This window comes from Malaclemys terrapin, chromosome 3 (assembly GCF_027887155.1).
Source record: "Malaclemys terrapin pileata isolate rMalTer1 chromosome 3, rMalTer1.hap1, whole genome shotgun sequence".
In the NCBI taxonomy this organism is placed as follows: Eukaryota; Metazoa; Chordata; order Testudines; family Emydidae; genus Malaclemys; species Malaclemys terrapin.
This window is the reverse complement of record NC_071507.1, coordinates 139,616,916-139,636,445: the sequence shown is the minus strand read 5'-3', so window position 1 is coordinate 139,636,445 and position 19,530 is coordinate 139,616,916. Positions and strand designations below refer to the sequence as shown.

The 19,530-nt window shown below is 39.5% G+C and overlaps 1 protein-coding gene across 2 annotated transcripts in view; it reads right to left on the bottom strand.

Moving 5' to 3' along the window:
* The window catches only part of BACH2 (BTB domain and CNC homolog 2), a 255,426-nt gene that overhangs the window by 48,149 nt on the left and 187,747 nt on the right, over positions 1-19,530 (bottom strand). For both annotated transcript variants that reach the window (XM_054023809.1, XM_054023810.1), the window contains one exon: positions 16,566-16,820. In XM_054023809.1, coding sequence (XP_053879784.1) covers positions 16,566-16,808 — 243 coding nt within the window. In that variant the 5' untranslated portion in view covers positions 16,809-16,820. The remainder of the gene's footprint in view (positions 1-16,565; positions 16,821-19,530) is intronic.

Sequence of the window (19,530 nt, the reverse complement as noted above, 5' to 3'; positions counted from 1 at the left end):
TCTATTTTCAGCTTGCATCAGCAGCTGCTGCCCCTGGGATCACATCTTTACTCATATCCTACACCATATGTAATCACTCCAGTGCTGCAAACAGTAAGATAATGAACGAGCATGGCATAAATCTATACTTGAGTGGAATGCTAAATGAGAAAAATAACACAAAAAGGGGGGAAATAAACCACATTTTCAAGTCATTAGGAAGAAAGACTTTGACATATGAAGTGTTGCAACCATTAATAGCACTTATCATATAGAGTGGAGACAAAGAGACAAATTAATCAAACTGACAGAACTGGGACGTTTTATGCTAATGCAGGCTCCTGGGTTTTAGTGTGTATTCCTCTGTGTCTGGAAAACTGATACCATTACAGGGCAGGAAATTGCATGAATAACATGCAACAGATCATAAAAATTCACACACTGAGCACAAAAACACAGCCAAAAGGACTGTAAAAACAAGGCTAGAGACCTCAACAGAAGAACTACCAACAGCTAATGAATGCAAATAAGTACAGGAATATTTCCCATTCATGCATAACAATTAGAAATAGGCTGTGACTCCACAGTCTCAAATACCGTAGGTAAAATAAAGCCTGGAGAGCTTACATGCAGATAGCCGGGAGAATTGCTTGCCATGTCAGATTCTAAATTTGTTTGCAGTATTGCAGCCAGCAGTTTAAAGCCATTGGGGAATTAACCTGGCCAAGTGCAGTCTCTGCCTAAATCTATTGCTATGTTGTTGTTAAATTTAATTTAATGTATAAAGGGGAGGAATAAAAGCAGAAATAAAAATAATAGAAGCACCCTCCCCCGCCCCCCCCCCCAACAAAACAAAAATCCCCACACAAGAAAGCAAATCCAAAAAACACACAATTAGAAAGATGCAAATAAAAGCATTTTAAAGTCATTCTTTTGGGGAATGCATAGCCACTTGCTGTCCAAAGCCACAGATGTGTTGTAAGAAGCAGGAAATGGCAAGAACTAAAGGAATGCTGGGAAGGGCAGTGTTTAGCAGAGGATCTCACCAAGGTTACTTCATCTGCCATAGAGACCTCTTAAGGACCTTGAAAAATCACTGTTAAAACCAAGCACTTGTGAAGCATGTAGAGCTAATCATCCACATAAACATCAAATGACTGATAATTCACTTCATGGTCAGCTTCTAAAAGGAGGAGGATGCCTGGTTGATAACTCATAGGTCTATATAGTACCACCACTCTGAGGTGAAAGAATTAAGGCCATAAATAAAACCAACCCTTAATAAAAAAGTAACTTTAATATATTTGGGGCTGCATAATTTCAAACCCAACCCCTGCTTCCCATCCCAAAACATATTTTTATGTGACTGTTGATGCTAGTGTTGCTGAACAGGTTTTCAGTACCAATGTTATGGGCATAAACAGGGTGAGAATGTTGAGACCACGCAGTGGGTAGGGACTTGCTGCTTCCCACATGAACAGTGAAGTACAAATCCCGCACACAGCTCTAGGGTTGGGGAGCCCCTTCCCACACATAGTGGAATGGGTGCAGTTCTATTTCATCAGAGATGGAGGGGAGTTGACCAGAGGGTGCACACATCCTTCATAGGCGGAGTCCAGCTCATGAGAGCTCTCTAAAGCAATCCCAAATAAAGCACTTTGGGGATTGCTGAAGATTTCATTGGTGTGACCTGGGCAAATATCAAAGCCTGAAAATTTTGTCTAATTCTTCTGATTGTTTTTTTTGTACTGTGCTGAGCACCGTTGAAGCTCAATAAATAACAAACAGACTACAATGGAGCCTGTTCTGAAGAGGTTAGAATCCAACTAGACAGAACTGTATACACTACAAGTAAATATGCATATACACATAAAATATACTTAGATTATGGTTTGAATATGGAACCATTTCTTCCTTTTAAAAATGTTAATAAGTAAATGTATAGACAATAATAATGTAGAGGCATCTGATTTCTTTAATTCTTTAGGTCTTTGAAGATATCCTGGAAGTGTTCTGCAGACATCCAAGATGCATCACCCTTTCTTCTTCTCTAACTGTAAGTGAGAGTACTGGTAGGTCTTTTCTTCTCCCAAATTCTAGTTACAATGAAATCTGAAGACCTTCCTTAAAGGAAGAGATTGAGACAGGTGAAGAGATTGAGACCAATTTATCTTTCTGAGAACAGGGATGACGTGCAATGATAAGAAATGACTATAAAGTTTTCCCACCTTCTTGGCCAAAGCATCTGCTACCAGGAAAACCAGTTTCAAAGGGCCTGAGACCTCACCCCATATTCAAGAAAATAAAAATCAGTTTTAGAACTAAATTGCTACTCCAATAGCAGATATCTCAGCGCATCTGAGCATAAGAGGATGGGATCTAGTCTAAGCCCTTGCAAGCCTGTTGTGAAGAGCACTAATAGCTGCTTAAGAAGTGTAGAGCCAGCCTGTTCTACAAATCTTCTTGGATGAAGTCCAGGATAGTGAGAATATCAGCAGTTCTAGCCAGAATCTCTCTGGCTGTGGACAAGATGAAGACAAAGAAAGAAAATGAGAATGTGACTGGAACTTCTTGTCTTTGACAGTCCACTCAGCGATCCCCTCACATGCTAGGTCTTCAGTTTGAGGGCTCCTAGATCAGGGTGTAGAAAGCCCTGCAAAAGAAGAACTGGAACAAAAATAACTGTCACTTAGTTATTTCTTCAGAATCTTCCACATGAGCAGGTTAAGTGGGAATGGGGCAGAAAGTCTAGGTTAGATTGGAGCCGTACTTGAGGGTAAACACTTCTGCAATCTTTGCAAGCTAATCTTTTTCCTGCTACTGAATGTTCTGATGGCTTTGTATGTGTGAACAGGTCCATTTGGAGCATGCCCCATATTCCCCTTCTCTTGTCCCCTGTTCTTCAGGGACAGCCCCTCTTTTATTCTTCACTTGTTTGGACATTTGTCTAAATGTCATTTCTACTCATTGGCCAGTGACTACATAAACTGGACAAATGAAAGCATGTATCTTCAGTGTTAGCAGATGAGAAAGTACAATTGATAGACAGCACCTAGAGTGGATGACAGAATCTCCATTTCTAGTTTCTTGGATCTTACAGGCTTATTCAGACATTTTAAATCTAGCAGTGGTTTAACATACAGTCTTCTGCAAACAGACATGTTCCAGGATTAGGAACTGGTTGATTTGGTTGTATTTCCACAAGATTAAACAGCTCGTTCAGAAATCCTTTATGTGTGAATGAAGAAGGCCTCACTTAGATACCATTGGGTGAGATAGGGAAGGTAAAGACTAGTCTAATTAAACAGCCAGATTAAACAATCTAAAGGATTCATTTACCTAATGGGGCTCACTCTCAGTCCTTCTGGAAGTTGCAAGTATGCTTTACTCTTCTCTGGATGTGGAAGGGAAGTTGAAAAAGCTGTCAAAAGACAAATTCTGACCTCTCATGAAAGGCCTTTGGCATCAGCCCTGATCTTTGAAAGAACAGGAAATAACTCAAGCTCAAATAACTCAATAACTTATTCTGTTTTTACTTGACCAAGAACCTCTTGACTGGGAAATTTTCTCAGAAGAGCATGTATGTGGGTGGTGGTAAGGGAACGTAGTCCAGGCACTCAGAAAGATGTTCTGCTGATGTCTGCCTTAGATGAAAGGGATGTTCTGCTTTCAGTCGTCTTTCAGAGCTGTCCCCAAATAGTCTGGGCTCCTTAAAGTGTGGACCACAAGTCTAAATTTTAAAAATAAAATCACCTCTCCATATATACTACCAGATGCATTGCTGGCCAAAACCTATCTCCACACTGCTAGCTGCCAACCTGAGAAAATCCTGGATCAAGTCATCAGGAGCCAAAATTTCCAAAACTGATTGTTGAAGTTTCATTTACAAAATTTGCATGGGCACCATATTTACATTTGAACATGAACAAAGAATCATAGAATATCAGGGTTGGAAGGGACCTCAGGAGGTCATCTAGTCCAACCCCCTGCTCAAAGCAGGACCAATCCCCAGACAGATTTTTGCCCCAGCTCCCTAAATGGGCCCCTCAAGGATTGAACTCACAACCCTGGGTTTAGCAGGCCAATGCTCAAACCACTTGTGCATTACTTAGGGAGACAGTTTTGAAAATTTGGTAATAACACTTCTAAAACAACAAAGCACCAAGCAGGGCCTTATGGGCACTTTTAGAAAGCATGGATTTGAAAGTGCTCATTGGAGAGCAGAATGGACATCTACTATACCTTCAGCCTTGATAATATTAGAATAGTATAGGGGCCATCCTAGCTAGAAGACTGTATTTCCTGAATCCCACATTGAGCGAATCATAGGACCGGAAGGGCCCTCGAGAGGTCTTCTAGTCCAGTCTCCTTCATACACTTCCGTGTTTCTTATTGACTTACAGGTTCTGGTTAACTGTGCTTCAGAGGCATCTCAGATGCTTTGACTGATGAAGAGGATGGATAGAGAGGCAATGCTGTCCTTTGACTTGTTACAAAGAGCACTAGCCGTAAGGGGCTTTTAGCCTAAATGGAGACCAAAGTTTGTGAAGTGTGATATAGACCATTTAATTTATTAAACCCTAATTAATTCTCCATGGAATTATCTGCATAAGGGACTACAGAGTTCTGTGAATGAGACAAAGACATCCTACCCTGTTCCTCAGTCTCTGATGAGGAAGATGCTTTCTTATTAGACATCCCTAGAAGGGTCAGAGTTGCTGAAAGAAAGAAATTGGGGCTAGAGGAAAGCTGATTAGGAACACACCAAGCACAAATTTATCACACTGAGATGCCTACAGTCAGGCTCCATAATAAAAGTGGCCTGATTTGCAGAGGTGTTGAACACCCACAACCTTCATTTACTTCTATTGCTAAGCTCTTTGGCTTTTTGTCCTGTGTTTGTACAGCGTCTAGAACAATGGGGCTCCTGTCTATACATGGGACTCCCAGATGCTACCGCAATACAAATAAATAACAAAACAATTACAAAAATTAACTTAGATGCTTACAATAAAGCATCTACATTCTAAAATGTATTCCTAAGCATACTGCTGGATTTAAACAAATCAAGCTTCTTTCTGAGGCCGGATTCTACAAAGAATTTGGCAATCCAGGTGTGACAGTTTGGGGAACCTCTATATCGACCACTTATGAATACTAGTTGATTTTGAAATTGCTGTACCATTGAATGCCTCAGCAGATGGCTGATTCCATATCCACTATCAGAGCTGGTGTCACATCTCTTCCAGACCAGGGCGTGGGTGATGGAAGCTTGCTTTGAATGCAGGGATAGGAGGGTGGTATGGGTGGGTCCTCTGCATGAAGAGTATTGTGACAACTGTGCCTACAAATTTATCCCTATTGTGAGCTCAACTGTTAAAAAAAAATATGTGAAAGTTCATAAGATGTTACAATAAACCTGAAAAATAGGTCAAGTTGCTTAAGAGACTGAACGTAACAAGTGCAAGAGAACTAGACAATGCAGCTAGATTAGTCTAAACCAAAAAATCCAGGTTGATATGATTCAACGACTGTGTTGAAATTATGCTGGTTAAAAACAGTAGATGTGAACCTGAAGTTGATGAGCTAAAATTGGGATGTCAGATTTTGTGGGGAAAACATGCAAATGAGTAAAGGAGCAGAAAGAAAGAACAGATGGAGGCTTATGGCGAGAGCTTCACCATCATGGCTGCCACTAACACTGTCTCTTGGGACCCGGGGCCTTCATCATCCTGACTAAAGTGGGCTAGAGAGAGGGAGCTTGATGCCGTCACTACCCTACCTGCTCCCAAACACTACCTGAGATGAAACAACACTGGACTTTAACAGCAGCAGCAATATGTCCAGCCCATCTCAATTAACTTCTTCTCTTTTCCCCAAAAAGGACAGTTATTATCATCTTTGACTACCACACAACAGGAGGGTTTTCTTTTTAAAAACTGTCTACAGCTAAAGGGAAAGGGAACAAGGGATGCTGTTAAAATGAAACTCTTATATAAAGCATTTGAAATGTAAAATATCTGTTTTTCCTTCTTTTTTGTATCTTTCATAAAAAGTTAAAAGGATTTTTAATGGTGTGTTTGCCGTAGTACTAAGTAGGTTGAAGTGTTTGTATACCTTGTTTTATGCTGTTTAATGTTGGACAGTGACTGGGTTATGTTAGCACCTTTAACCCATATATTCCATCTAAATTAAAACAACCGGAGTGAGGGAGCTATTCAGAGTTGGTGGGGGGTGGGCAGCCAACTCCAAGCTGGGAAAGGGTGGTACCAGTGGTTTGTCTCTCTCTCACCAGCCACTAGGGGAAAGCTGCTCCCGGCCCCATCACCATTTTTCCTTTCTACTCCCCAGGCCAATCCTGTGGGTCCTGCTCTCACCTCCATGTCCTTTTTACAGAGAACACTGGTTCCCAGAATATGTAGCAGAACAACATGCAGGGGCAGAAACAGATCAGGCCCCACTGTCTCACCTCCTCTCCCACAGTTCCGTTGTCCCTGGACCAAGGACAATGGAGAGTCGGTAACCTGAATGGTTCCTGTTCAAATGAGAGCACCCTAGAACAATGGGCTGTCTGATGTCTAGGAGATCTAGTTTGACCCATCTTGTCTGCAGGGAGGGGAAGAGGACAGGGGAACAAAGGCCCAGGTCCACAAAGGTACCCAGGCTCCTAACTTCCATTTAAAAATGTAGAGGGACTCAGAGAAAGAGGCACACAAGGGACAGGCTTTAGGAGGGAGAGGGGACCTATGAACTGTGGGACCAGCCAAAGCTGAAGGAAGCTGACTGCAGAGGTCAGAAGCCTCAGAAGAGAAGCCAGGAGCTGAAGAGGTGCAGCCCAGCAGTGGGTAACAGGAACCTAGAAAAGACAAACCTAAATCCGAAAGAATACTCTGGAGTGGTGAGGAAATTTAGGCAGGGAATGGCAAAAAGGTTTTTTTTTATTTTATATGAATTGAAGTAAGGCTAACCAGCACACAGCTAGATCATTCTGCTTGCCCTTTTTGAATCCTGGCACATTAGCACTTTTCCAGTTTTCTGGAATTTCCCTGGTCTTCCATTATTAAAAATTAACATCAGTGTCCAGAGATCTCCTCAGTCAACTCCTTAGGACTCTTGTGTGCAAGTTAACTAGGCCTGCTGATTTAAAAATGATTATCCCTAGTAGATGTTTTTCAACATCCTCCTCAGTTACTAATGGACTAGAGGTACTTCATAATCCTCTCATGATACGAGTACATCATCCTGTATATCCAATGCACAGCAGAAATACTTATGAAATACTTCTGCCTTTCCTGCATCAGTCTTAACAATTTTAATATTTCCATCTAATAATGAGCCAGTATCATTGCTAGGATTTGTTTTGTTCCTAACATACTTTAAAACAAATCCTTTTTCTTTGTGAGGATCCATGGGTCCCCAGGCAACCTTCACATCCTGGGTGTCGTACACATCCTGGGAGCCTGTGAGTAACTGGTGGGTTGAGTGACTAATGGAATTCCAGACCCACCAAAGGCACCATGCACAGATGTTCTGAGTGGAGGAGTGCCTGGCCCCACCGACTGGTCCAACTGTGCTATTTTAGTCAGAATCAGGCACAGGAAGTTGTCCATGCAACTGGGTGAATTTGAGCCCTGCTTTCCCAATTTGTCTCTGGTTCCTGCTTTCATGACCTGTTCCTTGTTCTTGCCTAACTCTTGGTTTGCCTCCCAACTCCAATTCTGACCCCTGGTTTGAGTCCTGACTACAACTCTGATCCTTGGCATGACTCCTGACTCTGATTCAGGCTCTGACTCTTGGCTTGTGTTACTAACTTCCTATGCTGTCTCTTGCTCCAGCCACTAGCCCCAGTCATGATATTATTGTCCTTAGCCTGGCCAGCCATGCATTTTTCCCTAATGACCTTCACTTCCCTTATCAATTTTCCACACTTCGTAACTTCCAATTGATATTGATTGCTATCTATTTTGCCTTTTTTCCATTTGTTATATGCTGCTCTTTTATTCCAACTGTGGCCTTCACACTGCCACTGAACCAGGATGGGGCTTTTACCCGCAGTTGTCCTCTTTCTTGATTGTGGAATTGTATCTTTTTGGACAGCTCGTAAAAACTCTTCTTTAAGAACTCCTAATTTTCATTCACATTTTCAATCTAATTTAGTCCTCCCTATCGATGCAACTCACAAGTTCTCTCAGATTTGGGAAATTAACCCCTTTGAAGCACAAAGCATATATGTATTACTGGTTGGGACTATCTGTTTATCTCGATGACTGATCCTTAGACAACTACCAACTTCCAGTCTAGTGATTAATTCATCTTTATCATGATGAGTTCCAGATTAGTTACCTTGTGTTGAGTGCAATACTTTTTGAATTGGAAAATCATCATCTATAAGTTTTAGAAAATTGGATGTTTTACTACGGGCTGCATAAGACCTCTAGCATGTACCTCCCAAACTGAAGTCTCCCAACACAGCTTTCAGCAGAGTTAGGTTGAGTCAGTACTTGGATAGGAGACGTCCAAAGAACCCATAGATATTGCAAGAAGCAGTGGTGATGATTTGGTACTGGTCCAAAGCCCCAGCATGGTGGAATGGGGCACTATGCAGCACAAAGTGCCAGCTGCCACAATGCAAAAAACTGAGCATTTGTCTACTTGCAATCATTAAAAACCCTGTGGTATTATTCATAAGAGGTGCGTTTAACCCAGTGTCCTTTGCAAATTCCAATATGGGTAAGTTGTATTCTGCCCACCTAAATACTGCACTTCAGTTTCAGATTGGATATGATATTCTTCACTTCCCATTCTTAACTTTTGTGGACCGCTGCTATGCAGTGTTTAACCCCAGAAGGGGCTGCATTTCAATGGTACCTGAGATGATTAGCCAATATAGTTTGAAATGCACTCAGGGATCCTTTGTGACAAAAGGTGCTATATAAGGGTAAGATACTCTTATCCTGAGTTCATAGGCATGCTGAGGAGGTGGTGTGCTCAGCACAGGAAGGGAAGGTCCCCCTACGAGATTGAGTCTAAGCCCAGTGGAAGTCAATGGGAATCTTTCCATGGACTTTAGACCAGGCCTCAACATGATTAGCCTCTATCAGTCCCTTCTGGCATACAAAAAGAATGGTGTTTGTGGTCTCTATGAAGAGCGGATAGTCAGTCTTCCTGCACCATAGCATGATCACAAATAAAGGCAATGCCTTTCAGAAAGGGAAGGGAAGGGAAGAAGCATGTGTATAAAGGGGGAAAATGGAGAAGACCTTTAAAGTTGCAAGGGAAGCGAGTTAAACAATACTGTACTTAAGAAGGAAAGCAACAACATTTTAAAGCCATCTTATTTTCACGCATGCTATCCATTCCCAAATATTTAATGTAAATAAAGTAGGACATCCTCACTGTTATTATACAAGAATACACACCTATGGCTACCCATGCATTTAGCACTCTCTTCAAGTAGCAACTATTTGGCAGGGCTCCTTTTAAATTTTAAATTGTGTTTGTGATTTACAAGCAAGAGAGCCTGCACTTAACATACTGTTGGAAAGACACCATGTAAAATCCCATCAGCCAAATTCACTACTGGCACAAGGGGTGCAACTCTAACAACGGCAATGGGGTTGTGCCCACTGACACTAGTGGTGAATGGACTATGTGTTTATTTTCCATTTTCATTTCAGTGGTGCATTTTTATGTGATTGGGGGAAAAAAAGAGCACATGCCACCACCAGGGGGAGGGAAAGCAATTACTTCCAAGCTTTGAAATGTTTTCCTTAGTATGTGTTTTCACTTAGTTCTCTTCACAATGCAGTGAATCAGAACAGGAACACGTTTCATTTTTCTTCATCAGAAGAAATCAGAAGCTAACTACTGACACTGAAATTGCACATACAAAAGTAGAGGCAGTCATGCCATCCACAGAGTGGCTATATATCAGCCAATACCAAATCATTCAGGTCCCATTCCACTGTGGACAGGTATAGCATCATGCAGGATATGTGAAATCACACAATGCTCAAGTGCTCTACAATGCCCAGCCACAAATGGGTGGGATATGGCTGGAATTTCAGATTTAAATATGTACTTTCTTGCAGTTTTCAGGGGAGGAGGTAGAGAAGGTGTTATGATTTAATTTTCTGTATTTATTGTGGCTTCTCCTGACCCAGAATCATGCCACTAAACCCATCTAGATTTATATGTATACTAAACATTATTCCCAATATACCTCTCCAGTGCACACTGCAGTAGTTCTTCTGGATTCACTGATGTGTGTGCCAGGAATGAAATCTGAACAACGGTACACATTCCACACAATGACTCTATAAAACTGAATGCAAAGTAAAAATCCTTAAGAGACGTGGTTACCATGCTTGGGGATTAATGAGAATGGCACCGGTGGTCTCAGGCTCATGAAATATAAATGTGTATAGGGCTTGGCTTTATTAGTAGCTTTGAGGGTTTGATGGATGTAACTCTTATCATTCCACAGACAGCTCTGCAAATAGAGGGGTCGGTGGTAGCGGATGGAAGTCAGATTAGTACAGTCTGCTGAGTCAATGACAGAAATAATTCCAGCCAGCGATTGTGATTTGCAAAGAACATTAATAGCTGATGCAGGCATGAAAAAGGACTACCGCTTTAAACCCTACTACTCTCTGAGAGTTAACGTTAGATAGTCCTAATGCTGCTCTTTGGAGTACCAAGGGAAGAGGAGCTTTTGTAGTTGTCCATCAGTGGACAGTATCTCCCCAATTGAGGAACAAGGCATCATGCAGATTATTTTAGCCTCACATTGTCTTTTTCCCCTTCCACTTTATACAGAACCCTTCTATTCCAAGCTCCTGAGGAGCTTCCTCCAAAGGCCAGTCAATTAATTCCTTAAAAATATTATATTCATGTGTACACACAGTGCACACAGAGAGAAAAGAGGCACAGTAAGAGAATACTATTTATTTCTATAAAGATAAAAAGGAATAGTAATCTCCTTCAGCCACCAGCGTACTGTAATAGTTCACCTCCTGCATCCTGCCTTTGATTTTCTCCTGAACCCAATTCATCTATTCATCTTTTGTTGGTTAATTCCCAGCATTTTTTCCTCAGGCCGGCAGGCTGGCATGGATAGCTAACAGTGCCAGTATTTCTCATTGCTGTTGGTTAAGAAACACATTAAGGTTAGATGCCTGGTTCCATCCCACCCAAGGTGCTGAATGCATTAACTTTCCAGCATACTCAGCCTTTGGCAGCCTGAATCTCTCTCAGCACCGCATTCCTCCTTGGAAAGATTAACTACCCCAGGAGTGAGTCCATGCACGTTTAAGAAATAGATGACAGATTTTAGGGACCGGTCATCATGGAAAAATGGCAAATTTTACAATGAGTCTCAGGTTAAGGCAAAAGGCTTTAAGAAGGCAAAGGCATTTCTTACATAGTGTGAGCTATCTTACTTCTAAACATCATTCTCCGAACAGTGAAAAACAAAAAACAAAATAAAATGACATTCCTTTCTCTCTCCTGGTAGCGTTTATTAGCCTTAGAAATGTCTATTTAACCACTCAGCATCACCTGTGGATTTTTTCTGACATTCAAGTCCACTTCAGACAGTAGAGGCACTGGGAACCACAAAATCAAACAGCTTCAAGGGAGGAAAGGGATACAGATAGAAAAGTTAATTGAGAATGAGAAAATCATTCTTATAATGCCAGTGGTACCTGTTGGTCAGTTGGTGGAGAGACAAACCTGCCATTCCAGGTTCTTGCATCTAACACAACTCAAAAATGCCAGACAGAGAGAATCCCATAGTGTTTGGGAAAGTTACCTAATCCTCTTAATGGATTTTCCTTCTTGAGTTCCTAAAATTTGTTCCAAACACCAAAATCTAAAAGAAAAGGCAAAACTGAAAGCAGGACTGTGGATTCTGGCTTTGGTTATGTTAGCTTGGGATTCTTATTTTCTTGTGACAGTAGTTTTTAAACACTTTCTGAGTTTAAGTGAAGTCTCAATTTTCAGGAAGCAAAGAAATGAGATATATAATCGATGCTTTTCTTCTGTTCAGCTTTTGGCTTCTAGACAGGCACTAAATGCCCCTGCACTTTTATTGGCAAAGCAAGGCAGGTAATAACAGTGAATAAGAAACCTATTCTTAGACGTACTGGCTCTTTCTCGAGTAAAGTACCACTACAGCATGAATGACTCAATCATCTACTCAAGAGCTATTACTTGCAGCGATGAAGCAATGTTAATTGGATAATGGCCTGCTGCCAGCTAATATTGGCATGACCTACAATACCCTTGGCTGACAGCCACGTATGTCTCTCTCTCACACCTTATTTTTTGTAATCTGGATGGGAAGTGGAAGCCATTAAAAAAAACTCCCAAGTGATATTTAACTTCTTATCATGAATTAAAAGCTTAATTAAGTGCCTTGTTAAAGGAAGGAAGACCAGTTTCTGTGATTAAATAAAACACAACAGTTAGGGATATGGATCAAATGAATAATTTTTGAAACTTAATATTTTCCAAGAAAAGAATTAATTTGGCTCACTTTTAACAAGAACCTATCAGAAAACTACTGAAAAATAGGATAGTAAAAATTAAATGTACAATTTTTGGAGAGCAAATAAAATCGAGTGAGAGGAAAACTTTTATAAAATTAAGATTCATAGACATGGTTCTTAATAATTCTCCTTTGCAGTAATCTATGGATTTATTACATGCTCATTTTTCTAATGGTTGTCTATATGCAAATTAACTAATGGTGTTATCTGAAATCTATTTAGTTGGACCAATGTAAAAGGCTGTGTGGACACTCTTGAGTTGATATAAAAATAGCCTGTACTAATTTGGCTTAAGTTGATTAGGAAAAGGTTTAAACTAAACCAAAACAAGCTACTCTTAAACCAACGTAAGAACATCTAACGCAACAGTTTGCACTGGCTTAAAAAACAATTTAAATTAAACCAGTTCCACTTTCTGTGGGTACGCAAGGTATGATATTTAATTAATTTCAATATGGTAAAAACGAATAGATTTTTTTAAAAAACAAAAATGATTTTAAATCAGTCCACCCATTGTTTAAACTAGACAACTATTATAAATTTGACGAGGGTCCAAGTGTCCTAATTCCAGCCTCTAAACAGAAAACAAAATCTGCAACTTAAATCTTCAAAGGAAGATTTATTATTTTGGATAGTTAAAAATAAGCTTCGGTTTAAAAAAAACAAAACCAAACAACCCAACTCAGATGAGCTAAGTATTGACATTAGGTAAGTATGTTGGTAACTGCTTTTATGCCTTTCTGTACACCAGTGCCACATTTAAGCCTTCACTGGACACTAACTCCTATTTTTATGATTTCACATTTCTGCCATTTCAAAGCACAAAGAGAATTTAAAACCTGATGCTTGTGTGGCTCGTTTAGAAATATTTTTGTTATATTACAAGCCATTTAGTGAGTTTTTGAGCCATCAGGGCTATTTAAAAAGGATAACTTAAGGGTACTTTTGTTCTTGTGGTACCAGCTATATCTCAAGGTAAATTAGCCTTTTCTAAAAAACACCACAGCATTAAGTATTTATAGAAAACCTCTGAGTCTGAAAAGTTCTTTGCCTAGGATATAGGTATTACCTAGTGAACTAGAAGGACTGGAAAAATTATCGTAATAAATGTGAATTAAATGCTTCGTCGTATTTTCCTGATCCCCCTTGCAAAATTTGAAGGTTTTTTGATTCTGCTAAAGGAAGCAAGAAGCCCAGGCAGCCATCTTTGATGATGGCATACAGCTTCAAACAGTATGTCCCTCGGCCCGCACCGCTTCCAGCAGCTCCCATTGGCCTGGAGCAGCGAACCGCAGCCACTGGGAGCTGCAACTGGCCGAACCTGCAGACGCGGCAGGTAAACAAACTGGCCCGGCCCACCAGGGGCTTTCACTGCACAAGCGGCGGAACAAGTTTGGGAACCACTGATATAAAGTATAGGAGCATATCAAAACAGCCAAATTAGAACAGCCAACAAAAGTAGAGAAATTTGCATATGCATCATATAGTAACTGAGAAATTACTGTACTGTGATTATGCATATCCTTGTGCTCCAATTGGTTAAAAATGGTTGTTAGACAATTAAAGTTAAAGAATTTACATACGTATATTTATTCAAATAAACCAGTGATTGAACAAATCAGGCTTCTTAGCCTATCAGCACAGGGATTTATGTATGTAAGAAACCAGTACCTATATTGTATCCCTGCTCTGACTGAAATAGAATTATCTCAGTCAATCTAAAAAAAGTAAAACCTTGTTGCCATGTAATAAATCTACGTCAATGGAAAACTAACAACACTTATCCCTTACATTCTCAGACCACTGAAAAGTATTAAAAGCCAGATTCTCTGCTGGTATAGTTCCACTGACTTCAATGGAGTACGGTAGCAGAGAATTTAGCCCTAAATCTCTACAGCTGTTTTGCTTACTTTTTTTTTTTAAGTAACAGTCTCATATTAACCTGAAAATAATGCTCATACTATTTATTTTAATGGCGATTGTACATAATAGAAATCATGTATGGTTGGAACAATATTACTTATGTGGTAGGAACAGTCTTTATATTTTAATAGCAGTGTCACGAGGTATGTTTCGTATTCTCTCTTTTTTTTAATATTACCAAAAGTTGCTTTACAATAAAGAGACTGCATACACCACCAAGTTAAATAGGTTTTTCCGCAGTAAGATTATTAACTAACATTGTGTAGAAACATAATGCAGGTACTAGTGTGTCCTATATGATATGAATGAAGTCTTAAGGAAATGGTACTGGACTACAGTTTATTTATGACAAATTATTTTTTACCCCATTTTATTTTTAGTTTGCGACGTCACGTTAAAATTAATCGGGTACTTGCATCATCTATTTCAATCGGGCTGTGTGTAAATCTGCACAACCGGCAATAATACGGTGTAGAAATATAATTAATAGCAAGACTATTTGAGGCTCTGACATGGTTTAAATGACAACTGTACTGCTCAGGGTGACTGCCTTAAAACACAAAGGTGATGTACAACTAAACATGCATTAAAGTAACTTTAAGGTCAATTTAAACCTTCAAAAGCCAAGAAATTTAGAGACAACCCAAAAAATATATTTTAAAGACAAGAACTAAGAAGTTAGACACAAAATTATCTGAAGGAGCCAGAGGCAAAGGGGCATTCAATACATAACTGACTGAAGTTTACTGCTTTAGTTTCAGGACTCATGAAGTTACATTGACTGACTTCCATTGTTATTCACTAATTTGCACCACGATGTAACATCAAAGCTACAGTATTATTGTTGTTAATTGTTTTAATATGAACAATAAATGGTGCCTCAGTAGAGCCAGCCCACAGGGAATCAGGTACATGGAAATTTTATGTAAATGGCCTAATTTTAAAAATGTTATTTTAATTCCAATGGGTATAAAATAATTAATGTTGAAACAATTTGTTAGTCTCCCTAGAACACCATTTACCTACAGATCAGGTAGCTTCATGCTCCTCTGACACGCCATAGATAACATCTTTACTACCACTGCATGCCTGTATAAGAGAGCAAGAGAACATAGCAGCCCCAGTGCACCCAGTGAGTTACCTGGTACAGTGTACTTCCACCACAGAGCAGTGGGAAGCAGAGTATTTTGTGACTCTGATGTGGCCAGGGGTTGCAATCCAACACAACATCTCCTCCTGGCAAAGCCACAAGTGAGCCCTGTGTAGCTGGTAAGTCAGATTGATGCATGCTAGGGAATCGCAATAGAGTGGAAGCCAGCAGGTGTGATTTCATGGGAAACAACAACAACGACAAAAGGTGAACTTTTCAGTGAACTCTGTCTTTAATGCCCCCTGTCCACTGCTATTTGGACCATTCTGTATCTTTAACACCTACAAAATTATTTTCCAAAATAATTTGTTCAGCACATGTTTTTCAGCATAAATCACGTGGCTTGAGGCAGTTAAATATCATACTAGTGATGAGCGGAAGGGAAAGGAAACAAAGCTGAGCGAGAAATACAGGGAAAGGAACAAGAACCACCAAAATACTCGCTGCTGAAAAGGGAAGGGTGGCAATGAGACCCAAAATAATGTGACAATTCAAATGATTTTTAAACAATAACCCACTTTCTGAGAGCCAAATGGCCCTTTTAAATTTCCTGTCTAGAAAACCAGAAGAATACCTGGGTCCAGATAATGTACTGAATGGAGCTATATTCATTAAGTGACCTCTGTTTGGGTACTACTCTTTTAGCAGTGGTGAGAAAAGGAAGCTCAAACATTTTAAAGCTTTGCTATAGTAACTGGTTTGAAATGCTGGCTCTTTTTTCCAGCAGAGAGGATTCTGTGAATACGTTCATTCTTTAACTCTCAAGGGGCATCCAACAATTCTTAACCAACCAAAACAGAAAAATCACAGCAACAGGCACGCAGAGTCAGATCCTAGAATCTGTGCTACATTTGGATTTATCTTTCAAGACCTTGAGAGTTAGCTGGCTAGTAGCGAGTACACCATTAATGCCATGTAAGAGGGGTTTGTTTTTACAACAGAGGAATAATGACATACTGTACCTCCTCTGGCAGGCTGACAACCAGGTCATTTTCCGTCTGCCCAACGAGTGCCTGCAAGAAGTATTCACTGCAAGCAGCCAGCACAGCCCGGTGGGCTCGAAACTCTTTCCCCTCCACAATCAAAGTCACATCACAGAGAATATCCTGCTTCCGCTGGTCATTTAGGCACAGGAGGATATTGGTACAATGGACTGTTGACTCATACACATACATGGGGGATTCAGTCTTCTCATCCACAGACATTCCGTTCACACCCTAAAATAGAAACAGCAACAATAAGGAAAGATATTGCTGAAGAGTTATTACAGCAATCACAATTTTAACAGCGAGAGCGAGATAACATCATAATTTGCGTCCTGCAAGATCTAGGCAGCAAATTAAAGAACTGCTGATCAGCACATTAATTCTTAGTCTGAACAAAGAACTCAGAAAAGTTACCTGGAAAGACATTTACATTACAAGCCTTTATTCTACCCCACTTTGTAGGCTTTCCCCCCGCTCCCCCCACAATATAAAATCAAACTAGATTTCAGACTAGTCCACAAAATGCCTACAAATAAGACTACCAATAAATACTTAATTCTTTAATTTTATAAGTAATTACACATACAACTTTGGAAAATTATAGTAAAAATAAAAATATGAGAATATTGGGTCTTTCACAGAGAGAGAAGGTTTTGACCCTTGTCCTTCTGTTGTGTTATGTCAAGAAACTTGACATTTAAGTTGAGATGTATACATTCAGGTGGACAGCGCTTTTAGAATTTACACTGAAAACCCAGGCTTAACTGCGAAGGAGCCAGGAGTTGTACATGACAGAAAGAACCCACCTAACTATGATGATTTCATTTCCTATTGTCTCAATAACAGATCTAGTTATTTTTAAAGATCAGTGGGGGTGTGTGAAAGATTTTTAGAATTCATTTATTCCCAGGTGTGGCTGAAACAATGCAAATTCATTGGCTGTTTAAGACATTTACAGAGAAAGCAAAAGTAGTTTCTATTTTTTATCTTTCCAAATTAAGAATCCAAGGTCCAAAATCTCATGTATGGGAGGAATTCTGAGCGCGGGCAAAGCCCCAGTGAAGTCACTGAGGGGCTTGTCTTCGCTACCGGGATAAGTTGACCTATGTTACACAGCATAGGTTGACTTACTGCGCTGCATCAACGGGAGATGCTCTCTGATCGACTTACCTTACTCTTCTGGGGGAGCTGGAGTCCACCAGAGAGTACTCTGCCATTGATTTAGCGGGTCTTCATTAGACCCACTAAATCAACACCCGCTGCATCAATTGCAGCAGTGTCGATCTCCCCAGAAGTGAAGACAAGACCGAGGTATCATGTGGGTGCAGAAGAGTTTGCCCGTCTAGAAATTTGTAGAACCATGGGTTAAATAATTTATTTTTGCTGACTATGCATTTGTATGATGCACAATATCCACTGCAAGAGTGTGAACAGGGAGATTCCTTATCTATTCCTGATAATACAACTCCCTGTACTGTTGAACAAAATTATTTTTTCTTCACTTACCTTCAACATCATCACTTGAGGGACCCCATGCGTATCTGAATAATTAAAACAATTTATTCCCCACCCTCCCATATCTTTATGGAGAGTTCTGTTTAGCACTGAAGTCAATCTTCTTGTTTGCTTTGCTTTCTCATTCTAATTTCTGTGGCAAGAAAAACAATAGAAATGTATTCTATGCTATATTTAGCCTTGGCAGGCAGAATTTAATTTCAATGGAGAATATTGATGTTTATTTTTAAGCATTTTTTTAGATTATCAAATTAACTTTCCACAGTTGTAGGAAATTATGGGGGGGGGAGGGTCCAGACAATAATTATTTACTGACATTAGACATAAAGATTCAAAAAGTTAAAGCTTTATAACCAATACAACACACATTGTCAACATCACATATCAAAATACACAAAGTATATATCCTTAAATCAAACTCTAAGTTCTCAAGAAGCAATTTTTTTATTTTTTTTTTATTTTTTTGTTTACTTTACCTATCTGTAAAGTTCAATGATCATTGATGGAAATTTTGTTGTTGGTTTGTGTGTGTACAGTGAAAACAACATTTAATGTCAAAAAAATCTAATCCTTCCAAGCCTACCTATCAGGTAAGATTCAGAGTCTTTACAGGTAATGGTTACAAATCAATTTGTTTTGATAGAATATAGTTTACATTACAAATACCTGAATCTACAGTAGGAAACATGCAAAATTCCTCATTTGTTAAAAGCAGCTCTTATAGACAATTTTTACTTTGATCATTTTAGTTTTGTGGGCGCTTGTACTTGGTAAACTCAATTCAGTGCTATTTCTGTTGCTCCAGATTGAAACCTAGGTATTTTTCCTAATAATCGTCATGCTGCAAAAGATCCTATGCATTCAGAAATATAGCAGGAAAAGGCTTCAGAATGGACCTGTTTTCTACATGTAAATGTATACTCACCTTTTCAATCAAAGAATATTCCTCAACTCAACTGTATAACACAGGTCCTAGAACTTCTCCAAAGTAATTCCTAGAGCACATACATAGATGATATTCTGTCTGATTAGGGACAGTAGCAATGGATTAATAAAAATGAAGTTTTAGACTTCTGTAAAGCAGAGAGACCAAGATTGAGATCTTGCTTCAATACAGACATCCAGATTGCTGACGCTGGCATTCCAGAACTTCTGTGGGAATTCCTAATGAAATGCTTATGACTTATGAATATTTTACATTTACTGATGAAGGCCAAGATTTTCAAAAGTAGGTGCCTAAGGTTAAGCTCCTAAATAAGTGGCTTGATTTTCAATGCCAAATACCAGTCATCTCCCTCTCATTTGATTGTGTCTTTTTATAGGTATACACACAACTAGCTATCTGCAGTTGAGGGGTGTCCTTTTAATTTTCTGCAGTTTTACTTTTTGTTATGGGTTTGCTTTCTTAAATTGAGAAAATTTACAC